At 38.8% G+C, this 26,444-nt stretch overlaps 1 protein-coding gene across 1 annotated transcript; it reads right to left on the bottom strand.

The window, feature by feature from the left end:
- Window positions 1-2,102: 2,102 nt before the first annotated feature.
- LOC138356258 (FHF complex subunit HOOK interacting protein 2A-like) lies at window positions 2,103-25,667 on the bottom strand. Its single transcript, XM_069312183.1, is given in 18 exon segments — window positions 2,103-4,760; window positions 5,474-5,721; window positions 7,395-7,562; window positions 7,913-8,012; window positions 9,104-9,176; window positions 9,509-9,656; window positions 9,792-9,922; window positions 10,807-10,984; window positions 13,126-13,234; window positions 14,513-14,712; window positions 15,441-15,547; window positions 15,550-15,619; window positions 17,609-17,676; window positions 17,679-17,730; window positions 19,097-19,315; window positions 19,529-19,675; window positions 20,944-21,107; window positions 25,532-25,667. Coding segments are annotated over 18 exon segments (2,412 nt in total). The 5' UTR covers window positions 25,650-25,667; the 3' UTR covers window positions 2,103-4,648.
- Between the last annotated feature and the right edge of the window lie 777 nt (window positions 25,668-26,444).

The following is a 26,444-nucleotide window of genomic DNA, read 5'->3' as shown; positions in this document are numbered from 1 at the left end:
TTTGGCTTATGAATATATACCAATGGTGCGTGGTTGGTATTGAATCAGGCCATGCTGAAGATTATACAAAGTTGGACTATTCAAGTTGTACAAAACCTATGGTATAACCTATGGTATAGCCTCCAAAGGATACTTGATCAACCAGGCTGTGACTCATACGTCAGGCTGCGAGCAGCCGCGTCCAACAGCCTGGCTGATCAGTCCGGCAACCAGGAGGCCTGGTCGACGACCGGGCCGCGGGGACGCTAATCCCCGGAAGCACCTCAAGGTAAGGTAGCATACAGTATCAGCATTTATATACTGTATATGCTATATTTTAAAATAGGACATAAATGTGAAATATCAGAATATTAAGCAATATATTAATGAGCAAAGTTTGAACATATTTTACTTGCCTGTTGCATTTATACATTAGTTCTATATCATGTTAACCACTCAAGAACATTATCATAGTTTTTTCTTTTTTTTCCTTCATTCGATACATAGATTTTTCTAATTTGGAAGTAAATAATGACCACTCAAGTTCTCTTGCCTCTTAAACACCTAGTATTTGGTAATTCACTCCTTTTCTGCAGTAAAACAAAAGCATTTAGGATGACTGTAGGAGTTATGCTGCAACAGTATTGCTTAACCCATTTTAAACCCACTCATGAGCTTGTTTTCTGTTATGAACACATCTGATGCATGTACATGTGAGAATTTAAAATCTAAATGAAGCCACTAGTTAATTTTTCAAATGAATATAATCATTATAGGATCTCTTAGTACAGTTGGCTCCGTTCTCAAATCAAATTTGGGATCCTAGGTCGGGCAAGTTTTCTTTTACCTAATGCCTTTGTTCACCTAGCTCAGCATTTGGTTCTTAGATGATGGTATGCCCACATTCCCTTCTGGAGAACATCGGACAAATTAGAGGGAGAGAGACAACTGAAGCCTCGGCTTTAACCATTTCAAGTATGAAAGTCTCCCCTAACCCATACATTATAACTTTATTACAAATATCTTGGCTGAGGTTCTGTATTTGCCATACTATATAATTACAATATTATATACTGTATAATGGACAAAATTAGAGTAATTGGTAAATTTGTACCAAGATTTGTGCTGTTGAGCCCATATTGTGCTGTATTTGAGGAATACACGCATGCATTAGTGTGTGTATCCTCAAATGTAATGATGTATATTGATGCACACATTGCCAATGCATCTGTACTTGCAGGCAGCTTTGCTCATTCATTACTGTTGTATTCCTTCTATAGCACATTTCTTTGTATTTTAAGATTTGCATTAAATGTCTAAAATATCCCCAGGCCACTTCACATGTGTGCCCCTTTGTCTCTCGCATTTTTTTTTTAGAACCAAGTATAATAATAAAAATATTAACTGTATGGAAGACTACAATTTTTTGAATGCTCAAAAAGAAATGCTCTATGCAATCGCCCCCAAAAAGCGATACTATTATGCCACATTCACTGTTAAAGACCACATGACGGTAGCCAGTTAATGATCTCTCTCAAAAAAAAACAAGTTAAACCCATGACTAAGCCTAAATGGCAAGTTATAAGTAGATAACCTCTAGTTAATAGGCCTTGTGTGTACAGTACAAAGCATATGGTTGATTACACACAAATCACAATAGCGCGAGGCATCAAATGAACATATCCACAAGGGCCGTGACGAGGGTGACCGTGACCCTCGTCACGGCCCTTGTGGATTTGTTCATTTGGGTGATGTTTGTGTTATGCATCTATCCCAATATCACGCTTATTTGTACAAATAACTTATTAGTTGAATCTTCAGTAATGGAAACGATTATAAAGTGAGAGCTAAAATACACATACTTAAAACTTCCCTGTTCATAAAGTACTTTTGCATTGCTGTTACGCATCAGACTGTTAGCGGGGAAAAATTTAATTTATTTTTACTTTATGCAGACAAAAGTTACACGTTTCCACATTGTCTAGAGCAGAATTACATTGCTGTATAATTGACAGTTGATTTAGTACTTGTATGAAGCATAATAATCATATGTTCACACAGACGGCAGAATGACACATAATCCTTAACATCGTTACCTCAAAGGCTCCAGTTACACACACACAACAATTCAAAACAAAATTTACTTTTTGAATAACATAAAAAATAGTAACACTAAATAAATCTGAAAACTATAAGTTCACATATTAAAAAATATACATATATATATTTAGAGTAGTCGGGTGTGCGTGGTCTTTCTGCTGCGACTATATTTCTTTCCGGGATTGTATATTTTGGGTATAGGTGAACATGTAATAATTTTTAAAATTTAATTTTAAAACGATCTATTTCTACCATACTGTTCATTACTGGTACAGTATAAAATTGTTAGCACAGTTACGACAATTAAAGTACTGTAATAAATTTAAGTATTTAAATACAAAATTTTATAAACCGTGTGTATATGTGTGATTATACATACATACATACACACACAGACTTGATAGTTGATAAATATCTTTAATTGAATAATTAACTGTACTAAAGCGGTAAGTATTGCACTTTATCAACATGGCTAATACCTATAATATAAGCTTGCATATAATATCATACAGTATATGGTCTAGTACCTTAAATATCTGCAACCTTGTACTTTAATATAAGAATACTTAACTAATCTGACATACATAAACTTTTAATATCCAACAAACTTTTTTGCAGTGTTAAAATAAGGGAATAATTGAAAACATTCCTGAAATAAAATATAAATTAAATAACCACAATTTGTATTCCAGAAAGTCTTGCTTGTCTTGATAAAATTTAAGTCATTATTATCACAACAAGTCAATCTGTAAATTTTATGGAATATAAACACAAATGCTGTACAAGATATTTAAAATATGGTAATAACTACATAATTATTCGCTTTCCGCATGAACACGAAATAAGACGGGCAAGATAACCATTGCACATTGTGTAGGCGTAGACTAGAACCTTCAGATATACCGGTATAATGTTGATTTAGTACAGATGAAAAACATAGGTGATGACCACACACTAGTAGGTGAAGGGACGACGACGTTTCGGTCCGTCATGGACCATTCTCAAGTTGATTGTGTGTCGACTCGAGAATGGTCCAGGACGGACCGAAACGTCGTCGTCCCGTCACCTTCTAGTGTGTGGTCTGGTCAACATACTTCAGCTAAGTTATTGTGACTCCTCACCTGCAACATAGGTGATGTCCCCCCACCTCTCACAGCTCCCTGCAACTGCTAGCAAACATCACCAAATAAATATTGGCATTACAAAACAAAAGTATTATGGCCCTGTTACAGTACAGCAGTGAGACCAATAACCAGAAAACTAATCATCACTAAATTACCACAACAGCAATTTCTATAAAATTGAGATCATTCTCAACAAGAAAAAGGTGCCAGAAAATTTAAAATGGCAAAGATGCACGAGTGTTTAGCATAATACTGCAGCATAGTATTCAATTGAAATAAATATACCGCATATATATTTTTAACCACCGCTATTCTCTTCATGTACGTTATCTTGAGTTTTCTTGAGATGATTTCGGGGCTTTAGTGTCCCCGCGGCCCGGTCCTCGACCAGGCCTCCACCCCCAGGAAGCAGCCCGTGACAGCTGACTAACACCCAGGTACCTATTTTACTGCTAGGTAACAGGGGCATAGGGTGAAAGAAACTCTGCCCATTGTTTCTTGCCGGCGCCCGTGATCGAACCCGGGACCACAGGATCACAAGTCCAGCGTGCTGTCCGCTCGGCCGACCGGCTCCCTTGTACGCGCACAAACAAGAAAGAGCAGATGCAGAAAATACAATACATGACAATATGGCACATCTAGGTTGTGGAGAACTGCCTTCACAACACAGTTGAGGTTCTGACTTGCAGCTAAAGTTACAACATATACAAAAAGTCCTTTTAAATAAAGACTGACCAGTGTGATGCTTTCTTTCTCCACTGCAGAATTCCGTCATTAAACTTAATCTAGTCCCAGAAGCTGCTTAAAAAAATACATAAATTTCTACCATTTCCATCCCATCTATTGCTGTGTATATTTGTGCACTAACATGACTACATTCCCTTTACAAAATAGGGTGCAACCTGTGCATTATTCCCCATGCAAATGCAACACCGGGACAGGAAGAGTATTCACAATTGCACTCTCTTCCTCACTATAAGACTTGTGCATGTGATACCAAAGAGACCATCTATACATTAACTAAATTTGAAGAGTGACACACAAAGAAAAAATAGCAACAAGAAGCATAGGTTATCAATAAATTAAATAAAAGTAACATTTAAATAAGCGAGCTATTACCCATTTCACAACAAGCAAAAATTATATGGCAAGTATTCAAGATAACAATGTCAGATCTGTGTTGAGCTCAATAAGTTATCTTGTTGAACATTTTATAAAAGTATCAGGTGCTTAAATGTTAACTTACATTCATTTTTCTTAGTTGAAACCAAAATACCTACAAAGATTTTGGTGCACATTATATATATCAAATCTAAGAGGATTGCCGTCTTTTACCCGTCACCAATGTCGCTTCCGCTGCGAGTGCCTGTAATAAGCCATGATCGGGGCAGACACACAACTGTGACAGGAATGTAGAGTAGAGAAGTCACCATACCTGACAATCACTACCATCCACTACCTTCTGTAATGTATTTGGCATATGCAATTGATGCTAATTCCTTGGTGAATTCTTCAATGACAATCAGTGCTTCAAACTTATGGCTGTCTTCATCTCGGCTGTGAAAACAATTTTAAAACCCATAAAAACAGTAATCGGCTGAACCATACTATAGTACCTAGTGTATAATTTGTAAACAATGCATTATTTCCTAACATCGAATCATTTCTTTACATTTTAAATTTAAATACTATTTAATGATCCAGCCAATCTCCATAACATACAAGACAGTGCATGTGAAACATACAAGCAAAAAAATGCTTACAGTAATATCATCTTGTCTAAATCAAAGTCACAAATACAATATAGAATCCTGTCTTAAACTTTGGTAGAAAAAATATTTTGAAAACTTTCCAACTATTTTGTATTATTTATGAAGACTTATGTTATATGTCTTATGCCCGAAACGCTTTGCGTAATAGTGGCTTTAGGCATTGTATGTACTAGCTCTATCTATAAGTCCACCAATCTTTGTAAAAATTTCTTGTATGTATGTACCTTACCTAAATAAACATTTATTTATTATTTATAGTAGCAGCATGCAAGTGAATAGTTTGAAAGATGCAAATATCACTTCTCTTTCTTAGTTACAATATTTAAAAGGATGATTAGTCCAGCACAAGGCTCATGTCAATGTGTATAATTCTGAGTGAATTATCAACAGCAAGAAGTGCAGGCTATCTGTCAATAGAATGGACTGAACAGCTTCAAACCTTAATGAATTACAAAATGTTCTTAAAAACAAATGGAAATAGCATGTTTCTATACTTACTCAAAGTCAAAGTCCTCCATTGTGCCCAAGAGCTGGTATCTGGTGACCTTGAGATGATCCAGGTAATCTTCACGTTCCATAATTGGCTGGTGAATCTTGGACACTACCGAGGAGAGGACAGTGAAGGGTGTGCGTACACCCCCAGCCACCATTATGGTGGGGTTCAGCAGGTACTCGTGGAGGTGTGGGTGTGGTAGCAGTGCTAGAGTTGCCATCAACGATGTCACTTGCAAGTTGATATCATAATCCTACGTACAAAATGTATTATGAGAGACCATTTCTCAATATTATATGAATATAATAATTCATTAAACTATAGTTACCAGATATTTCCCATCGTGCTTTGAACAACTAAAGTGTTTCTAATATGCTTTAACCCTCATTGTGTGGCTATCATCAAAATTGTCACCTTGTATGTGGAAGAAAGAAAAATTTAAAAACCTATCTGCTTCCTTTCTAGTTACATGAAGTGTACACAACAGCCAGGTGGAGGGGTCAACGAGCTAGTCAATACGAATTGTGCTGTTTGCCGACTTGTGGTATAGACGGCGAGGACTCGATTGATCAAGGATGGTTTTTATGTTTGTAGCCTCACTCGCTAGCTTACAAAATGTACTTTTTGCTTTGAATAATTATTTATTAACTCGTAATTGACAAAAACACCATCAGTACTGTATATGTAGTCCTACAAGGTAACATGTACACTTATATAGTGCACAAACCAGTTCCTGGCACAGCTCAGAAAGTGTCTTGCAGCCCACTGCTTTGTTATTATTCTGTTTGTGAACATTGTACAGAAATAAACTGAAAGAGTGGCTGGAAAGATCAGATTGCAATTTCACAATACAAGCAAGCCACTGGTACACAATAACCTAATTACATAGTAACCAATTAAGAACTATACCAAAATTTGTCTCATGGGATCTTAGTTAACTCCTTCACATTCATATAGAAGCATTATATCCATATTTACATCATTTGTATAAAAACTGGGTGATAATTTTATGTAATATTTTACCATCTTCTGTAATTTGTCCATAACATAACACACATATTGGTTGTATTGGATATCTGACAATGAACAAAATATAAATACTATACTACAGTATTTACATGGAATCGTGGTGACAACTCTGGTGACCTCTCACACCTACTTCCCTCCTTCATTCCCATATCTTCACAGCGTGTTACAGTACTCTCTCATGTGCGTTCCTTCTCTCTATTCCATTTCCATCAGTTATTTTGTTTGAAACATGCTTAGATGATTCCTTGGTGTCTCAATATGGTCTGCTTATAATCAAACTCAAAGGGGGTATCTGGCTGTGCCCGGGATGGTTCATCTTATCATTCCACCCCTCTTCCTTCTCTCCCTTTCCCCACATCCCACCTCTTCCACCATTTCTGCCCCTCCCCCTGTTCCTCTTCCTTCCCACCTCCCTCTCCCTTCTTTCCCATCTGACCAACCTTGAACAGACATTTCCATTTATATATATAAAAGGGGTAACCAGCTACACCTGGGTCTCTTCCTCTTTCCCCCTCCTCATCCCATCTCTCCCTTCCCCTCTCTTCACCCCATCTCCCCCTTCCCTTGGTCCTTCCCCTCTTCCCCTTCTCAAAAAACATATTACAAAGCACCGAGCAACTCTATGGGGAAACACCAAACATTTCATACTTGACCCCAGATAGGGTAAGATAATTATCAGGTGAGCTCACTAAGTCAGTATGACTATATAGCATTTCTAAGGGATACGAGGACAAGGAATTAGAAGGGGGAGAAAGAAGCAGTGCCCAACTACTTAGTCAAATGGGAATTGAATGCTGACCCTGCAAGGTGTATGGTCTTTACCAACCAGTCCACAGGGATGGAAAAGTGATTGATGCATATGATATATTTTGAACAAGAAACTAAGCAACTTCATACTTGATCAGGTAAGTGTTCCAGGAAATCCATGAGCATGCTAAGGAATGGTCCTTCATAGAACGTGTTTCCTTCTGCTTCGGGCCGAGACTCCCGGGATGCTGTGGACGAGGAATCGGACGGGCACTCTGGAGTTACAGCTTCTCTCGGCCAACCAAATGATGAACATGACTGATGAAAGAAAGTTTGGGATAAATAAGGAATATGGTAGAAAACCTAATGATACTCAAGACTGAATTTCTACTTCATAAATATTATAAAATAAATTGACATTTAAATTATAATATTATAATTTTGCTTAAGGATTAACTTCAGAAGATAACTGAAGTATTACTGTCAATTAAGGTAGTAAAGTATCAAATTGCTGACAATAATGATGGAACTAAAATTATGATGCTCCCCTCAAGAGCTGTTAATAGGAAATAAGCTCTGTATCTTGCATACCCTTATCCAATTTTCAAATATATTTAATATACAATATGACAAAAATTGCATTATATAAGAATATCCATGTGACTCACCCGACACATGTCACTGTACTGGCGCTGGGCATCAGCCATGTAACTCTCAAAGTCATCCTTGGTTGTTGATCTCAACTCCTCAGGTACGACTGTCATGAAACTGTTAAAAAAAGCAACAAAATTAGCAACATACCACAGTACCATAAACATTAAATAATATATAGAACTGTACCAACTTTGGGGTGAAATTAGTTGCACTAGTCCAAGATTAAGCAAATTTTCATGCCAGTTCCAACCTACAAATTATATTCCATTTTTATTTAAAACTCAGCATTGAATGTAATGAAACACCTCTTTCTGGTCCAGACACTGTGGCTCCCTGAAGCTATCTTGCCCAGATTGCTTTGTGCTAAAACCGCAATTGAAGCGACATTAAGTGAAACGAAAACCTTTTGGCAAGAGTTTCTAACAATATTGTCTTCTATTGTCCCTTGCCCTTTCATTACGAGTACTACCTGTTACAGGCTGTTAACCTGTCCATGTCTTGTCTAAGGAACATGTTTACTAGTACCAGTAATATCAAGCTTGGATCTCCCACACCTTGTTATGTCAGTGATCAGCTGGCGAGATGCATTTGCTTCAGCAACAGCTAAATTCACTTGATAATTTGTTAACGTAGCCATATGGTTATACAGTGCAGCATTATATAATTTTTATGTATTGTATTGTGCTACTGTATTATTTTCCGCTAATACAAATTTTAATTTTTATTATAAATGAAGTGTTCATTGACAATATTTAAGTTATGCCTCGTAGAGTACTTAATTTGTTTTAAGTGCCATAAGTTTCCACTTCGTTTTCTCTATTTTACATTTAAAAACAAGAAAGCAGGACTGTTTGCCTGTCAGATGCCAAAGAAGGTTTGAATTTATCTATTCTACTGATGTACAAACGAACGACATTAACCGAGGTGATGTTAAATTAGGTTCAACTGTGCTTTCTGAGCATGGAACTTGGTTGCTCCTGTTGCCTCCCTCCATGGGGATTGGGCTTGAGGCTCGAGGCCCTATTGAGCTGCTGTCTGATAATGGCAGTCAGGAAAAACAGCCAAAACATGTCATTTGGTAGTTACCCCAAGTGCTGCTTGCCAGTCTTCATGAAGCCAAGTAGCATTTAGAGGGGCTCGATATGTGTTAATACCAGTACGAAAGTCTACTGTACTTCTAATAGATGCATTATGATGAGACTCACCTCTTGACAATTTTATTTATGTTAGCTGGGGCTAAGGTTCTGCTGATGGGCTGTGATCCAGGAGACATCTCACCTGTGTAAACACGCACACACAGTAAGAGGTGTGTGTGTTTGCAAGCAATAAATGCAAGTACAAATGCACATGCAGGACACACAAAAATCAATTTAATTTTATGTTCCCCTTCTCGTTTGGCAAGTAATTTCTTTTCACAGTAGAAATATGAAAATTATATAGAGGATGAATTGCAAGTTGCATATGCTGTAAAAAATTAACATTCAATAATCTCACTTCAAAATGAGTGGTTTATGAGACATCATTCTGATACTAATTTATATTCCCTTATACTAGACAACATGAGAATATTGACACCAAATTACACCTTTAAATTGTCAACTCTGTCTCACCCTCTCGGTGTTTGTATCTCTCATCTTCTTCATCCGACCAGGAGCTCTGAAGGTGTTCTGCTGCCGAGGAATCGTAGTACGACCGCGTTACTACATAGTTCAGCACCAGTGACTGTACAGCCATGCTCCCAGGCTTCTCCATCAGCACCTGGATGTTGGGCGATACATTAAGATATCAATTAAATATGTAACTGAAAACCATACACGACATACTTGGAGTAGCCATCGAGTCTGTATCAATCACGTGCCTTTAGTAGCCTCAGCGTCCGTGTCAATCACATACCTGAAGTAGCCTTAGAGCCTGTATCTGGAGGTGATGAGGTGGACGCTGGCACAGAACCATCACCTGTTGTCTCATGCTGTTCTCACTGCCTTCTATGTCCTCAGAGTCTTCAGTCAGCCACGAGATGATGCCTGTACAATTTCAAAAAAATGTCACACTTTATGTACATGCTAAAACTATAGAAGAGTTTGGAGCTAAGCTCTACTACAATGTTCTGAGCTATAATGAGGATGATAAATGTATCTTCAGCAGCTTAAGCAACTCATAATGTACACTAGATATTCTTTACATTTTTGCATTGAATTTGTCATCATACTTTTCACACACCAGCCAAATATTCCTGAAGGCTTTCATTCCCTCTTTGTCCTACAATAAACCCTCTTTCCTATCACAATATAGTCACAAATAAAACTTATACAATTACTATCAATTTGCAATAGAAATGCAACAAATATACTAAAGGTCAAATAATTTACCAATAAAATTAGCAGGAAAGTACTAATCACTAACAAGTGGTGGGGGAGATACCATTCACAAGCAGAAAGGGGAAGTATTTGTAGTAACTGCCACACACCACACAGCTGTACTCCCAGGCCCACACTTCCTCAAGCATCTCCGGGGCTGTAGACGGACATTCTTACAGCGACAAGTATGGTTTAAGTACGGCCAGCGTCTGTGCAGACAGATTCACTCTCTCGCTGGTCTCTTCACTACCTAGCAACACCAGTCAACACCTTCCCCTTGCAATGGGACAACCTGCTGTCTTCATAGTCTAAAGTACATTGGCTAGAAGAGTTTTCATACATAAGCAAACTGGTATTACCTCTGGTGTCTAACATAACTTGCACCATTATCAATGACATACCACTATTATTTTTATACCTGTGCAGTTTCATATCCCTCATCTGATAATTTTCACTGTTCACTAAACTTTCAACACTAAGTGGTGCAGATGTTACTATTAACTGGAAATGGGAAAGTAATGACTGTTGACAAGTAGTGGAAGCGAACTCACTATTAACGAGCAGTGGAGAGGAAACTGAGGTAATGATCTTGGCCGTGACAGCAATGTAGAGAGATATGGTATCTTCGTCGTCACTGGTGAGATTCCCACGTAAAACACCATCTAAGAACACCTCTCTTATCGTAGAACAGATGCTTGAACCCAACGCACCATCACTTACACCTACAAGCTATAAAGATGAAATACGGTCACATACGTTTAACGGTAGACTGTTTATTGAAAGACGAGATTAAAATTTAATTACCCAATATGTTTTTTCTGAACTTCAGTAATTGTGTAGTATGAAATAATCATTTAGAAACAAATATGTACTGTATATTAATAACAAACCCAATCTGACAGACATTGCAAAACAAACATTATTGCTTAATGATTGAATACAGAATATAAAAATGGAAGATTGGATGTTCCAGGAAGATGCTATAGAAATTAGCCCTTTAAACTTTGGAGTAAAGAAAGCTTCATGATTTAAGATAAGGCACCCACTACAGATGAAAATTTATTAATGAACAAAATAATAATAAGAAAATAATTACACCTCACATTGCAACAGGTCGCAGTGAGGAAAAGTGTGTTTTAAACTGCCCCCCCCCCCATTAAAATAATTTGCTTAACTTGCCTGGTTGATCAGTCCAGCAACCAGGAGGCCTGGTCGACGACCAGGCCGCGGGGACGCTAAGCCCCGGAAGCACCTCAAGGTAACTTTTTAAAAGATATATCTGAGAATCTGATCAAATATCTAGTATCAATAGTACTTTCAATACTGTTGTTGTTTTAGAATCCGCTATTGAGAAAAATGTTGCAAGGAGCACGGCCTATGGTGAGCCCTTAGTGGACTTGTCTGCCACAGGAGCGGGGCTGTAACTGGGATGTTTCTATACTATATGCCTGTTCATATGGCTTAGTTTCTTAAGGACTGACACTGCAACATACTTCCACTAAGTATGGAGCACCTTTCAATTAGCACCATTGTGCTAATTGTATTATTGTGCTAATATTATGACAACCAGCACACATTGCCGTTTCAGGCTTGCAATATTGCAAGTCTGATGCTTAAGCTAAGATAACAAAGGACTGGAAAGATTGCATTTTCCCAGACTACCAACCTGATAAGACATGAAAACAGTCTTAGTAATTACCCAAGTGTAATTACCTAAGTGTAGTTACAGGATGAGAGCTACGCTCGTGGTGTCCCATCTCCCCAGCACTATATTATTATATATTATACCCAGCACTATTAGTTATAGAGGAAATGTGAGAATGTAGGCAAGTAGTAAGCAGAGTCCAACCAGGCTTGGTCCTTGAACCTCTGCTCTTCCTACATTAAGTTAATGACCTAACCAAAGGAATGAGTTCCTCCATGCCAAAGTTTGCAGACAATACAAAGATAGTAAAGAGGGGGGAAGACTGGTTGAAGATGGGGAAATGGAAAGGAGACAAAGGACTGAACAAAAATAAGAGGAAAGCAGTTACAAGAACCAGAAAAAGATTGGAACAAAGGCATCCTTTAACACTGGAAGTGCATAAAATATTATAACATCAGCAGCATGTGTGAACCTGGCAAACATGTAAACAAGGATTGTTTCAAAACAAAATACACAGCCTAAGTCATTCCAGTTGTAGAACATGCAGCTCTGCCAGGAAATCCTCTTCTAGTTAAGCACAAGAAGACTGGAACGTATAGAAGTAAATAAACAAGGCTGGTTGTTTAAATAAGAAAACTAAGCAATAGAAACAGGATAAGAGAGCTCAATCAAACAACTTTAGAATAGAGAAGGACCAGAGAAGGCACAGTCAAAAAATATTAAAAGGCAATAGTCAAGGCAGACAGGGATAATTTTTTCCAATTGAAGGCAGAATACTGTATGTGGAAATTTGAGATGTAAGAAAGTGGTTGTATGCAGTGTAGGTGGTAAACAGATAGAATGTACAGAGAAAAATGGTTGATGCCACCTCCATTCACATTTTCAGGAGTAAATATGATAGTGAATCAAAACAGTAAAATAAAAAACAGCAGACTGAGCACCAATATCTATTTGCAGGCGATGAGTCACAATAACGTGACTAAAGTATGATGACCAGACCACATACTAGAAGGTGAAGGGATGACGACGTTTCGGTCCGTCCTGGACCATTCTCAAGTCGACTTGAGAACGGTCCAGGACGGACCGAAACGTCGTCGTCCCTTCACCTTCTAGTGTGTGGTCTGGTCATCACCAATATCTAGGACATGGGGCCCAAAAGCCCACAGATAATGAAACTCTACTGCACTGAAATTTAGCGGGTATAATATTCAAGAGACGAGAGTACCTTATCACAGAAAGTGAGCCAGTGCAGGAATGTCACTACTTCTTTTTTCCCGGGAAACTCTCCCACATCTTCTTCATCCTCACTGTCGCTGTTTTCGCCGCCTTCAGTCCTAGATTATTTGGTCAGTCAGGAGTCATTTTCTTGATATAAGGCTTAACTGGTAACAATTAAATTATTATTTACACAACTATATACTGTGTATGAATGAGCCAGTGTTATGAATTATGTGTTGTATGTACTGTAGCACCTGGACACATGCATTGTTTAATGATCGTATGTTACAGATCCCACGTTGTAACAAGTGATACATACAATGAGACTTGAGACAACTTTCATATCATTCAAGAGACGTACTTAATATCATGCACACCATCATAACATTCAAACTATATTAATGCATTTGTCAGTGGCTACAAATATTTAGGTGTCTGGTGGACCTATGCTCAGCTCAGCCCTGCAGGCATCACTAGATACAGTGGCTAATAAAACACACACAAATGAAAATTACTGTAATTACATTACTTGACATGCAAACTTTTTGAGGCACCAAAAAGATGAGATCATTAACACTGACTATACAAATATGCATGAAACCTTTGCATTAGGGAACCTTTGCATGTACAGTCTGTGCCTGACTTTCCAACATCTGAAGTCACACCAGAGATGAAATGCTGAAAAATGGGCTAGATTCACGAAGCAGTTACTCAAGTACTTACGAACGTGTACATCTTTCCTCAATCTTTGACACGTTTGGTTACATTTATTATACAGTTTACAAGCATGAAAACTTCCCAATCAACTGTTGTTATTGTTATAAACAGCCTCCTGGTGCTTCGGAGTTCATTAACGGTTTAATAATTGTAAACAAAGCCGCCAAAGATTGAGAAAAGATGTACAGGTTCGTAAGTACTTGCGTAACTGCTTCGTGAATCTGGTCCCAGGACCACAGAGGGTCATTCCTAATGGATGCAACACTCTTGGTCTGTTTTCAATCCTATAGTCAAAACAGGGACTTCAGAAGTTGCTCAATTTCCCTCTTTGTCATCAGAGTATGAAACTAACTCCATTTAGTGTGCCAAGGAGAAGGATATATAAGTCAACATGAAAGCCAATAAAATGAGGTCGATTAATATTTCATGCCATGAAGGATATTATTATACACACGTGTTAAAATTTATGTCCAATATGATCTCTGGTGGACAAGTGCAAGGACTGTCAATGAAAATGTGAAAAAACAACATACAAGGTATAAGCTTTTTAGTATATGTTTCATTCACCTTTAGTGAATTACCATCAACAATAAAAGAGTAATTTTTGCACAGTGCTTCTTCATCACGGGTGATATCTAACTGCAAAGGGATGTCACATATGGTATTTTCCTGCTCACCTGACTCTTTCTGACAATGGTACATCCTCTATTAATGCTGATTCAGTATCTGCAGGAATGCTGTCAGAGGCAGTGACTAAACGGGTGGCCAGGTAGTGGGGAAGGAGTGTGTGTCTCGCTATAGTTGAACTGCTCTGGCCCTCTCGGACACTTGCTATACCCACAAGGCAGTCATGGGCTGTAGCCGAGATCTCACTGTCCTGGTAAGTTGTCCAAGGAAATGTTTATTATTAATTCATAGCACATTAACGTGATGAAATATGATCTTTATTACTTAGCAAGGAATGTTTCACTCTTTCAAACTTCATGTTAATGTGGGGAAATTGTGATACAGTATGTACTTATATTGTATGTAAAGTGCTTAAACTTCAAGAATATCTTGAGTGACCTGTAGTTACAAACAATGACGTTGCATTTCAAATCAAGAAATTAAATTAAATTTTCTTCTAATTTACATGGTAAACATATTATATTAAAAGCAACATTTACTATAGTTATGGAAAACATACCTTCAGTTACTGGTGAACAATATTATTTTAGATATTTAGTAATCTAATGAGCATTTTATTAGATAAATAAAAGACAAAGAAATACTTTTTTGACCCTACCTAAAAATTACTTAGTCTATTGTGCACTAGATATAGCATACACAGGAGCCGGTCGGCCAAGCGGCCAGCACGCTGGACTTGTGATCCTGTGGTCACGGGTTCGATCCCGGGTGCCGGCGAGAAACAATGGGCAGAGTTTCTTTCACCCTATGCCCCTATTACCTAGCAGTAAAATAGGTACCTGGTGTTAGTCAGCTATCACGGGACTGCTTCCTGGGGGTGGAGGCCTGGTCGAGGACCGGGTCGCGGGGACACTAAAGCCCCGAAATCATCTCAAGATAACCTCAAGGAGGAGATACAATGCACTTTACTGTACTTACGGCACTGTGACAGAGGTTGAGCAGAGCATCCACCAATGGAAATTTAGGTTGTAATTTCTGTGATGTCACTACGGAGTGAGAGTCACTGCTGCTGGTGCCGTGGCCACGTGGGATGGGGTCGGTGGGAGACTGTCTTCTGGCGTATAACCACTTGAAACACCTCCAGTTAGGGCTATTGGCTGCAATTTACAAACACACACACAATAAAAGGATTGATCTTGCAAAATATTTTTCGAAAGTAAGAATGCGCCCTTGCACCTTCAAGGTGAGAATCTTATTTAATTAATAATTGATTTAATTTATTTATTTTTTTGGACTGCACGAACCCTACGCCTCTGGCTGGCCCACTAAGTGTTGCTTGTTTGTTTTACTTGGGCAGAGTATGAGTATTTATGACTCGTATGGTCGCTTCAGTAAGATTTTGTATCGAGTTAATAATTTATAACAACACTCATTAATAATAATGAGTTTGTTAATTGTAAATTACATACTGTCTTTTCAATTCTGTATTTAGTTTTGTTTAGACTGTTTAGGTCTGTGCTCAAGAACATAAGAAGTTGTGCATCAGTAAACAGTGTTAGCTTGGAGGTGTCCGCAGACCACTCGTCACGGAATTAATTTATATGAGAAAATGGAAAGGGCCAAGTACACTGCTCTGAGGGATGCCAATGTTACTAATAGCGTAGGAGAGAAAGTGATGTTCATGGCTATATATTGGTGTTTGTTGCCGAAATATAATCCGATGTAGTTAAACAAGTGACCCCCCGACTCCATAGTAATTATTATTATGGTCAACAGGGCGAAAGATCATTTGCACGTCAATGATTAAACTAGGCAGGTATTTATAAGTAAACCATTAAAATGTGTATGAATAGCTAACAAATATAATTATAAATAAATATCTTATGGGGTTTGGAGCATAGGAGGAAATCACAGAGTGATCTGAGCACAGCAAGAAATTGCAGTAGTGACTTGAACATGGGACTTCACAAGACTGTCACTTGCTTAGTTAAATGAACTATGGGGTTCAAGTCCTGAACCCATTATGTGCCTCTGTAACCCTTTCCTCCACTGCACACAGGATGGGTATGGGGTGCGAAATAAAGAAAAAGAAAGAGGAAACGACAGTTCGTAACTAAAGCACAAAGAAAATTGTAGATAGTGAGTGATTGAAGCAGTGTAAGAATTAACAAATATTGGTCAAATATGGGATTAAGAGCTTAGTATATCATGCCAAACATATTATAACATAACAATTTTAGGTAAATCCCACCACAAACATTTCATACATCCAAGATGAGTTACAAACATAATGTTGGATTTCTAGATAGAGCTAGTACACACTAGTAGTAGTAGTAGTAGTAGTAGTAGTAGTAGTAGTAGTAGTAGTAGTAGTAGTAGTAGTAGTAGTAGTAGTAGGCATCCATCAGTCTTAGGAGACTATGGAGTTGTGCTCTGGTTGTCAGTCTGGAGTGGCCTCACCAGGGCGCACTTTAGTACACACTACAGTATGTCTAAAGCCAGTAATATGCACAGCATTTTGAGCAGGGTGTGGGAAAAACACTTAGATATTAACCGGTTCTCACCCATCCTACTATCATCTCCATACCATTATCAATGCCTTCACAATATACTACCTTCGTTATATATACATTTCTTTATTTCACGAACTGTATGATGCTAAAGATGTTAAAGTCAACAAAAAGTAAAATAGGGGCCCCTGACAGCTGAGTAAACAACGCTTCGGATTCGTAGTCCTGAGGTTCCGGGTTCGATCCCCGGTGGAAATGGAAACAAATGGGCCGAGTTTATTTCACCCTGATGCCCTGTTCACCTATCAGTAAATAGGTACCTGGGAGTTAGACAGCTGCTACGGGCTGCTTCCTGGGGGTGTGTAACAAAAAGGAGGCCTGGTCGAGGACCGGGCCACAGAAACGCCAAGCCCCAAAATCATCAAGATAACATTTTTCAGTACAGTATTAATCCTTTGAAAAATTTCCTAATGGTGATTGAATGATTGGATTTTTATATTACATAATAAGCAAATGAAGTACTTTTGTACTGCATCTAAACTCGCATTACATGCACATTGTTTTAATCCACTTCCTGCTTTCCAAACATGCAACACACAACTCGACAGTTACCCAAAAGCAATGTTCTACTATTACCTGTATATAGAGCAGTATTATACCATTATCTTGACGAATCTTTTCAGACAATGTCGATAAGAATTCAATTCTTCAGCTTCATATGGAGAAGCTCTCATCTCACAAATTGTTCGCACCATGGCCTGGAATGACGGATTAATACAGAGACTACAGTTCTATAATTGACTATCACTGACTATGGGCATGAAAGAGGGGGGGGGGAGGGGAATGAGATCTAGTTCTTTATCCTCCTAGCCATTTATACCAAGCACACTACGTAATTATCTTTTTTCAATAATAAAATTTTCATCGTATTTTTCTTAAATTGTGGATGGAATTGACTTTAACACAACATCTTCCTTCAATATATTCCATTTGCTGAGCACCCATACAGGAATGAGAATTTCCTTACATCTTAACGTTTCACTTAAAGACAGGCTATTTAACACAAGGGGCACACGCACTAGGGGACACAGGTGGAAACTGAGTGCCCAAATGAGCACAGAGATATTAGAAAGAACTTTTTTAGTGTCAGAGTGGTTGACAATGGAATGCATTAGGAAGCAATGTGGTGGAGGCTGACTTCATACACAGTTTCAAGTGTAGATATGATAGAGCCCAATAGGCTCAGGAACCTGTACACTTGTTGATTGGTGGTTGAGAGGCGGGACCAAAGAGCCAGAGCTCAACCCCCGCAAGCACAACTAGGTGAGTACAACTAGGTGAGTACTTAGCTTCCCACGAGAAACTGTAACCTTGTTACCCTCTGCAATGCAAAACAGTACTCTAAAGTACTACAAATCTAATAACATAATTAGCTATCTTAAGTTTATCAATTAATTTAAGCATTTGTGCAGCTATTAGATCATTTCTCCTGTTACCGCCATTTAATTTGGTTACTGCTGCTAATTTTGGGTATCTTGTTTTATTAGAAATTGGCTGATTTTAAAGTTAAAAATAAATACAAATTAGCAATGAAAGCCTCGGCATTACAAGTTTAGCAACATGCACACAAGGTGGAAAACTGGTGAAATATTGGTGGACACGGCTGGGTCATGTACCATAAATCACAATAAGGAAGACAAATATTGTACCTACAGCCTGTACTGTGTTACGTTTTGGCAGGGTAAATTAAGTACAGTACAATAATTTTAACAACATAACTGTTTACTAGAATAATAGGTGATAGTGTACATACAGTACACTCAAATGTCTAAATTCACATTGTTTGTAATTAACCAAACCAAGTCGCTGAATCGAGAGGACACAATAATATTTTTAGAGAAATTCACTATTATATTAAAATCTTTAAAATATTATTTAACAAAACTCTTGAAAATTAAGTACAGTATTGTATGTAGTTTGAATTTTAATTGTTAATCCTAATCAGCCTGAGAAGCTGTGGCTTAACCTTTGTGTACACAAGAGTCATGTGTTGTGTGCTGCTAATTAGGACAATGTACCCACGTGGTAATCATATGAGAAGAGGCAACCAGGCCAGTCACATACCTGCAGGGGCTTGTGTATGGGTGCATGATGGAGATGAGAATGATGAAGATGGTTAAGGACCCCCACCAAGAATATGTAGACATGCTGACGTATCCCTAGAGGTCGGTCCGCACGTGCATGAGACGCCAATGTCGCTAATACTTTCTCCTGGACTAGGTACTCCATGCATGGGCTCAAAGGTCCTCCTATGTGCTGCTCCCTCTCCTCTGCCACCAGTAGCTGCGGTCATATTAAACTTTCTTTATCTGATATGACACAACTGTAAATAAAGTTTAATACTTAAAAAATGTAAATATTTAGAGGCTAGAACAGATGCAATAACTTAAGTACATCCTCTCACACTTGTAAAAACTTACAATTTAATTATAATTCACAAGAGAACTACAAATCTGAGTCAAGTCCTGATAACCTGAAGTTAAAAGGGAACTGTACCTTCAGCATTTGAGAAAGATGCCTGGGTACGTGTGTTTCTTCAATAGGTGGTGGCTGCCCATCATAGTGTTGGCACCGCTGACACACGATCGATAACTGTGTCCAGTGGTAACGCAGATCCTCCACTCGAGGGCACGGTGGAGCGATCTGTTGGAAGCACCTCATTGCTTTTGTATTCTATACTTATGGTTATAAATCAAGTACACAAATTCAATTCCAGTACTGTACAAGAAAAGTATTCATTATAGTCCTTAAAATATAATATATATAGTCATCTATCAACATCTGTCCTAAAAAGATTTGTTAGTACAGTATGTACTGTAAGTGCAGTAATATTTATTTTTCATTGGAAATCTCAAATTAAATTATAAGAAGAAACATTGTAAAAATCCAAACAAACATTATAAATACCTTATAATAATTTTTATTGTTACAGTGAATATAAATATATATTTATATAAATATGATGAAGATTGAATATTTATAACAACCAATCTAAACCCATGTTTAGATAGGAAAGTAGGTTGGCTACGTATCGTGATGGTCATCAACAGTCACGAATTCGTATGCACGTACAGTACAGTACAGTACAGTACTGTACAGTACAGTACAGTACAGTACAGTACAGTACTGTACAGTACAGTACTGTACAGTACAGTACAGTACAGTACAGTACTTAGCTTTTAGATAGTCATATACTGACTAGTAAGGAATTCTTTTAAAATAAATGAGGCAAAAAAAAAAAAAAAATATTACTCCTAGGCCTAGTATAGCACACACATGTATTATATTAGGCCTCAGATATCGTGCATTAGGCCTCGGAAGGCTAGGTTAGGTTAGTTTGTCAAAGCAACGCAAGTAAAAAACAGTTTTCCAGTTTGTCCAACTCAATAGTTCAGATTTCTACACTTAAAAAAGTATAGAAATCTGAACTATTGAGTTGGACAAATCTGAATACATAGTATATATATACCAACGTACACTTGTACGTTGAGATATGTATATATACTGTATATTTTACACTTACACTTACACTTACACACACACACACACACACACACACTATGATCCTCATCGTTCCTATAAGTACAGTACTACCAAAACAGGAGAATGGGCCTAATATAAATATGGTGAAAATAGAATGCATAAGCAAGGGAAGGATGGTGCTGCAGTAAAAAGGTTGAACAGACAGGGAGAGATGATAAAACAATGGAAGAAGAGAAGAAAGGAAAGAGGAGCAAAACAGAGAGTAAGAAGAGAAAAAAAGAGGATACAAACAATGTGGAAAGTCCATAAGCTAAACCTACAGTACTGGATGAAAATATAAAATAAGACAAATCATGCAAATAGGCAACTGCTAAAAAAAAAATAAAAGCAGACCATATCTCACGCAAACTCAAGACACTGAAACTTACCACATCTGCAGCAGCCTGCAGAGCATCCGAGATACGCGAGAACATAACTGGGTCGTGCTTCGCCCTACGACTAGTACGACACAAGGTCTCACTCAAGACAAAACCGAGTATCTCAGAGCAGGACATGAAGACGAAGCTCAGGCCCCATGTTGCACCTATACAATCTGCAGATGTCAAAAGTCAATACAAGTGAAGCAACAAGATAAACAATGGCCTTTCTCACAATTGATATCTTTGATCATAAACAATCACATTGATGTAGCAACGACAGTTGTTCCGTCTTCACACTATAATGTTATACCTTAAAGTACTTTTTTTTTCATTTTTACTGGGGTACTTAAAAAACTAAGTGATCTCGTTTTGCTTCTTCCTTAAAATAAGCTCCAGCTGTGTCTATTGGACAGAATCATCTACAGGGTTTATTTACAAGGTGACAGATTTAGACTTGGACTTTGAAGGGACTTGGATCAAATCTCTCTATGCCTCATGCTTGTAAAGCAGTCATGGGGCAGAGTACCTACCAAAAGTCTTACTAGACCTTGTCTGCTATCCCAGTGTTTGATGACAGGTGAAGCACCTGCTCTGGCGACAGGTGAAGCACCTGCTCTGGCGACAGGTGAAGCACCTGCTCTGGCGACAGGTGAAGTACCTGCTCTGGCGACAGGTGAAGCACCTGCTCTGGCGACAGCTTGTTGAGGGGTTGTATCCTGGGGAGGGTCAGTAATTTGACCCTGGGGAAGACCTCGATATAAGCCTAACATATACTGTAATAAACTGGCTGCCTGTCCCCCGACACAATGAATTATATATACACTAATTCCTTATAATTAATGTATTATATATACATTAAACTCAAACCTGAATCTAAATCATTTATATATATTATAAACAACAGAGGTCCCAGGACAGAGCCTTGAGGCACTCCACTTACAACATTTTCCCACTCTGACTTAACCCCATTTATACTAACTCTGTTTCCTTTGGTATAGCCATCCCTTTTGTCTTCTGCACCACACACACACACAACGTGTGTGTGTGTGTGTGCAAAGTTATATACAGTACCAACATTTAAAATATGCATTTAATATTTACTAAATTTTTTGTTATAGCTATAGAAATGCAGCTTACACTCGGCTTGCGCACCTATGTTATCTGCCGTTTTGTTTTACGTATTTTATTTTATTTATTTATTTTATTTATGCATATACAAGAATGTACATAAGGAATGTGAGGATACAATTATGGTAATTACAGTCTTGTAAAGCCACTAGCACGCGCAGCGTTTCGGGCAGGTCCTTAATCTAAGAAAATTTTAAGGAGGTAAATACTTGCAAAATTTATAGACAAAAAAATGATAACAGATTACATGGAATGAAAAAAAAAAAAAGATGAGAGAAAATTATAGGTACAGTATATTAAAGCACATGGGTAGCTATGATTGATTGCAATGACAGCTTAAAATGGTAGTTGACAACAAATTGGTAGGCACAATACAGCAGAAACAATATAAGATTGATTGCAATGACAGCTTGAATGGTAGTTGACAAAAATTGGTAGTCACAATACAGCATATGGCTAGCACATAAAAGAAGACAGCAATGAACACAATGATAAGGTTGTTTGATATTACATAAAAATTAGGAGATTGGGTACCACTAGGTACAGAGCAAATTAAAGCTCAGTGTAGGAAACTAAATAGATGAAGTTAGGTACTTTTTGGTTTTGCTTTTAAATAAGGCAAAAGTTTTACAGTTTTTCAATTCACTAGGGAGTGAGTTCCATAGACTAGGTCCCTTAATTTGCATAGAGTGTTTACACAGATTAAGTTTGACCCTGGGGATATCAAAGAGATATTTATTTCTGGTGTGGTGATAATGGGTCCTATTACATCTGTCCAGGGAGAGTTTCAGAGCATGGTTTGCATTTAAGAACAGGGTTTTGTAAATGTAGTTGACACAAGAGAATGTGTGGAGGGAGTTAATATTTAGCAAGTTTAGAGATTTAAACAAGGGAGCTGAGTGTTGTCTGAAAGCAGAGTTAGTTATTATTCTGATAGCAGATTTTTGCTGTGTGATGATGGGCTTAAGGTGGTTTGCAGTGGTAGACCCCCATGCACAGATACCATAATTAAGATAGGGGTAGATTAGTGCATAATATAGTGAGAGGAGAGCAGAGTTAGGAACATAATATCTGATTTTGGAGAGTATACCAACTGTCTTAGAGACTTTCTTAGTTATGTGTTGAATGTGGGTGCTGAAGTTGAGTCTCTTGTCTAGGAATAGGCCAAGAAACTTGCCATCATTTTTATTACTGATGTTAATGTTGTCTATCTGTAGCTGAATTGCATTTGATGATTTGTTTCCAAATAAGATGTAGTAAGTCTTTTCGATGTTTAATGTTAGTTTGTTCGTTGACATCCATAAGTGGACTTTTTTTAATTCATTATTCACAACATTATTTAGTGTATGTGGGTTGAGGTTTGAGTAGATAAGGGTAGTATCGTCAGCAAACAATATAGGTTTGAGAATATTAGAGACATTAGGCAGATCGTTTATATATATAAGAAATAGAAGAGGTCCTAAGATGCTGCCCTGTGGCACTCCAACGGTAATTGGTAGAGTGGAAGAAGTTGTATCATTGATGGTTACATATTGGTGTCTGTCACTAAGATAGGATCGGATGTAGTCAAGGGCAAGGCCTCGGATTCCATAATGCTGGAGTTTAAATAAGAGGTAGTTGTGATTAACAGTATCAAAGGCTTTTCTTAGGTCAATGAAGAGTCCAATCGGAAACTCATTTTTGTCAAGGGCTGAGTAGATAATGTCAAGGAGACTAATGATTGCATCATTGGTACTCTTTTGGGACCGGAAGCCAAACTGGCAGGGGCTGAGTATGTCGAATTTTACGAGGTAGGAATAGAGCTGTTTGTAAATAATTTTTTCAAATATTTTTGATAGAATGGGTAGATTTGATATTGGTCTATAATTGTTTATGTCCGCCGGATTGCCTCCTTTATGGACTGGCGTTACTCTACGTTACTATTAGTTACGGCGTTACTATTAGTTACGTACTAATGTATGTACACATATACAATAAACGTGTAACAAATTAGACCGTGCCATCCTGGGAGCACCACGGCCCGACCCCACCAGGCAAAGTCACCCCCTCCCCCACTGGGGAAGGTGGGGAAGGGGGGGGGGTGACCCCTTCACACCCCCTTCCCCCATGCCGCACACTCCACAAGGCGACAGGTCTAGGGTAACGGGCAGTACATACACCTGTCACCTGCCCGGCCCTTCATCGCATTAGTTAGTTCATTAAAGAAACACGTACACTTAGTGCATTGGCTGCCTGTCTTGGTAGCCAGTCAACACATCCTTGACAGCTCCTGGCAACACATTCCTGACAGCCTTCCTACCTAGGAGACTGGCAAGACATCCTTGACAGCTCCCTACCTGGGAGACTGTCAACAACAGTGACAGCTCCCTATCTGGGAGACTGTCAACAGTGACAGCTCCCTACCTGGGAGACTGTCAACAGTGACAGCTCCCTACCTGGGAGACTGTCAACAGTGACAGCTCCCTACCTGGGAGACTGTCAACAGTGAGATCTCCCTACCTGGCAGACTGTCAACAGTGAGATCTCCCTACCTGGCAGACTGTCAACAGTGACAGCTCCCTACCTGGGAGACTGTCAACAGTGACAGCTCCCTATCTGGGAGACTGTCAACAGTGACAGCTCCCTACCTGGGAGACTGTCAACAGTGACAGCTCCCTACCTGGGAGACTGTCAACAGTGAGATCTCCCTACCTGGCAGACTGTCAACAGTGACAGCTCCCTACCTGGGAGACTGTCAACAGTGACAGCTCCCTACCTGGGAGACTGTCAACAGTGACAGCTCCCTACCTGGGAGACTGTCAACAGTGACAGCTCACTACCTGGGAGACTGTCAACAGTGACAGCTCCCTATCTGGGAGACTGTCAACAGTGACAGCTCCCTACCTGGGAGACTGTCAACAGTGAGATCTCCCTACCTGGCAGACTGTCAACAGTGACAGCTCCCTACCTGGCAGACTGTCAACAGTGACAGCTCCCTACCTGGCAGACTGTCAACAGTGACAGCTCCCTACCTGGCAGACTGTCAACAGTGACAGCTCCCTACCTGGCAGACTGTCAACAGTGACAGCTCCCTACCTGGCAGACTGTCAACAGTGACAGCTCCCTACCTGGCAGACTGTCAACAGTGACAGCTCCCTACCTGGCAGACTGTCAACAGTGACAGCTCCCTACCTGGCAGACTGTCAACAGTGACAGCTCCCTACCTGGCAGACTGTCAACAGTGACAGCTCCCTACCTGGCAGACTGTCAACAGTGACAGCTCCCTACCTGGCAGACTGTCAACAGTGACAGCTCCCTACCTGGCAGACTGTCAACAGTGACAGCTCCCTACCTGGGAGACTGTCAACAGTGAGATCTCCCTACCTGGCAGACTGTCAACAGTGACAGCTCCCTACCTGGCAGACTGTCAACAGTGACAGCTCCCTACCTGGCCAGCGTCCCTGGCAGGCCCCCAGGGGGCTCAACTCACCAGTGGGGGGCGGGGGGCCGCTACCACCGGGGAAATTACCCTTGAAATAAGACTTGAAATAAGACGAGAATTCTTCCTTGAGGAGGAGGGTGCGCGCGCGCGCCTGCGACGTGGACATTCACAACACAAAATAATAATAATAATAATAATAATAACAATAATATTTTATTTACAAGAAGGTACAATGGTTTGGTGAAATTATATTAGAATAATATTTTTTTTATAATTCTTATAAAGCCACTAACACGTATATAGCGTTTTGAGCAGTATTTTTATCTGACTTTACCTGGCATTATATGCCCCTAGTTCCAGTCCTATTTTAATCAGTAAACATAAATAAATGCCTCTAGGTGCAATAGGAAATTTACACATTAATTATATCAACCAAATATTTGCAATAGATATATAATTTATTATAGATTGACCGCTATGTAAGGGGTGACGGTATATTATAATTATGGCGATGTAGACCCATAGACTTACTAACACTCATTACTGTCTAAATCCCTATATATAATTACGTATAAATATATATATAATACATATAATAATACACATATGATATATAAGGTATATATATAAGGGAGCATCAGTTACGTGTGAAATTTAACAAAATTTGAAATTGAAATTGGAACATAGATAATTTATTTGTATTATATCCTAGTATTATATCTACGTATATTCCCAAAGCTTTCATACACCTGATGCTTCTCTTCACCTAGCAATAATTAACTGTATTCGGTGAGTAAAAGTTATTTTCAAGCAGTGTTTGTAAACAATCTCCAGTGGTGGTGGTAGCAGACTCCAGTGGTGGTGGTAGCAGACTCCAGTGGTGGTGGCAGCGACTCCAGTGTGGTGGAAGCAGACTTCATGGTGGTGGTAGGAGACTCCAGTGGTGGTAGCAGCAGACTCC

The sequence above is a fragment of the Procambarus clarkii genome, chromosome 71, assembly GCF_040958095.1.
Source record: "Procambarus clarkii isolate CNS0578487 chromosome 71, FALCON_Pclarkii_2.0, whole genome shotgun sequence".
Taxonomy (NCBI): domain Eukaryota; kingdom Metazoa; phylum Arthropoda; class Malacostraca; order Decapoda; family Cambaridae; genus Procambarus; species Procambarus clarkii.
Note: the sequence above shows the minus strand (reverse complement) of the source record. Positions and strands in the feature narration are given on the sequence as shown.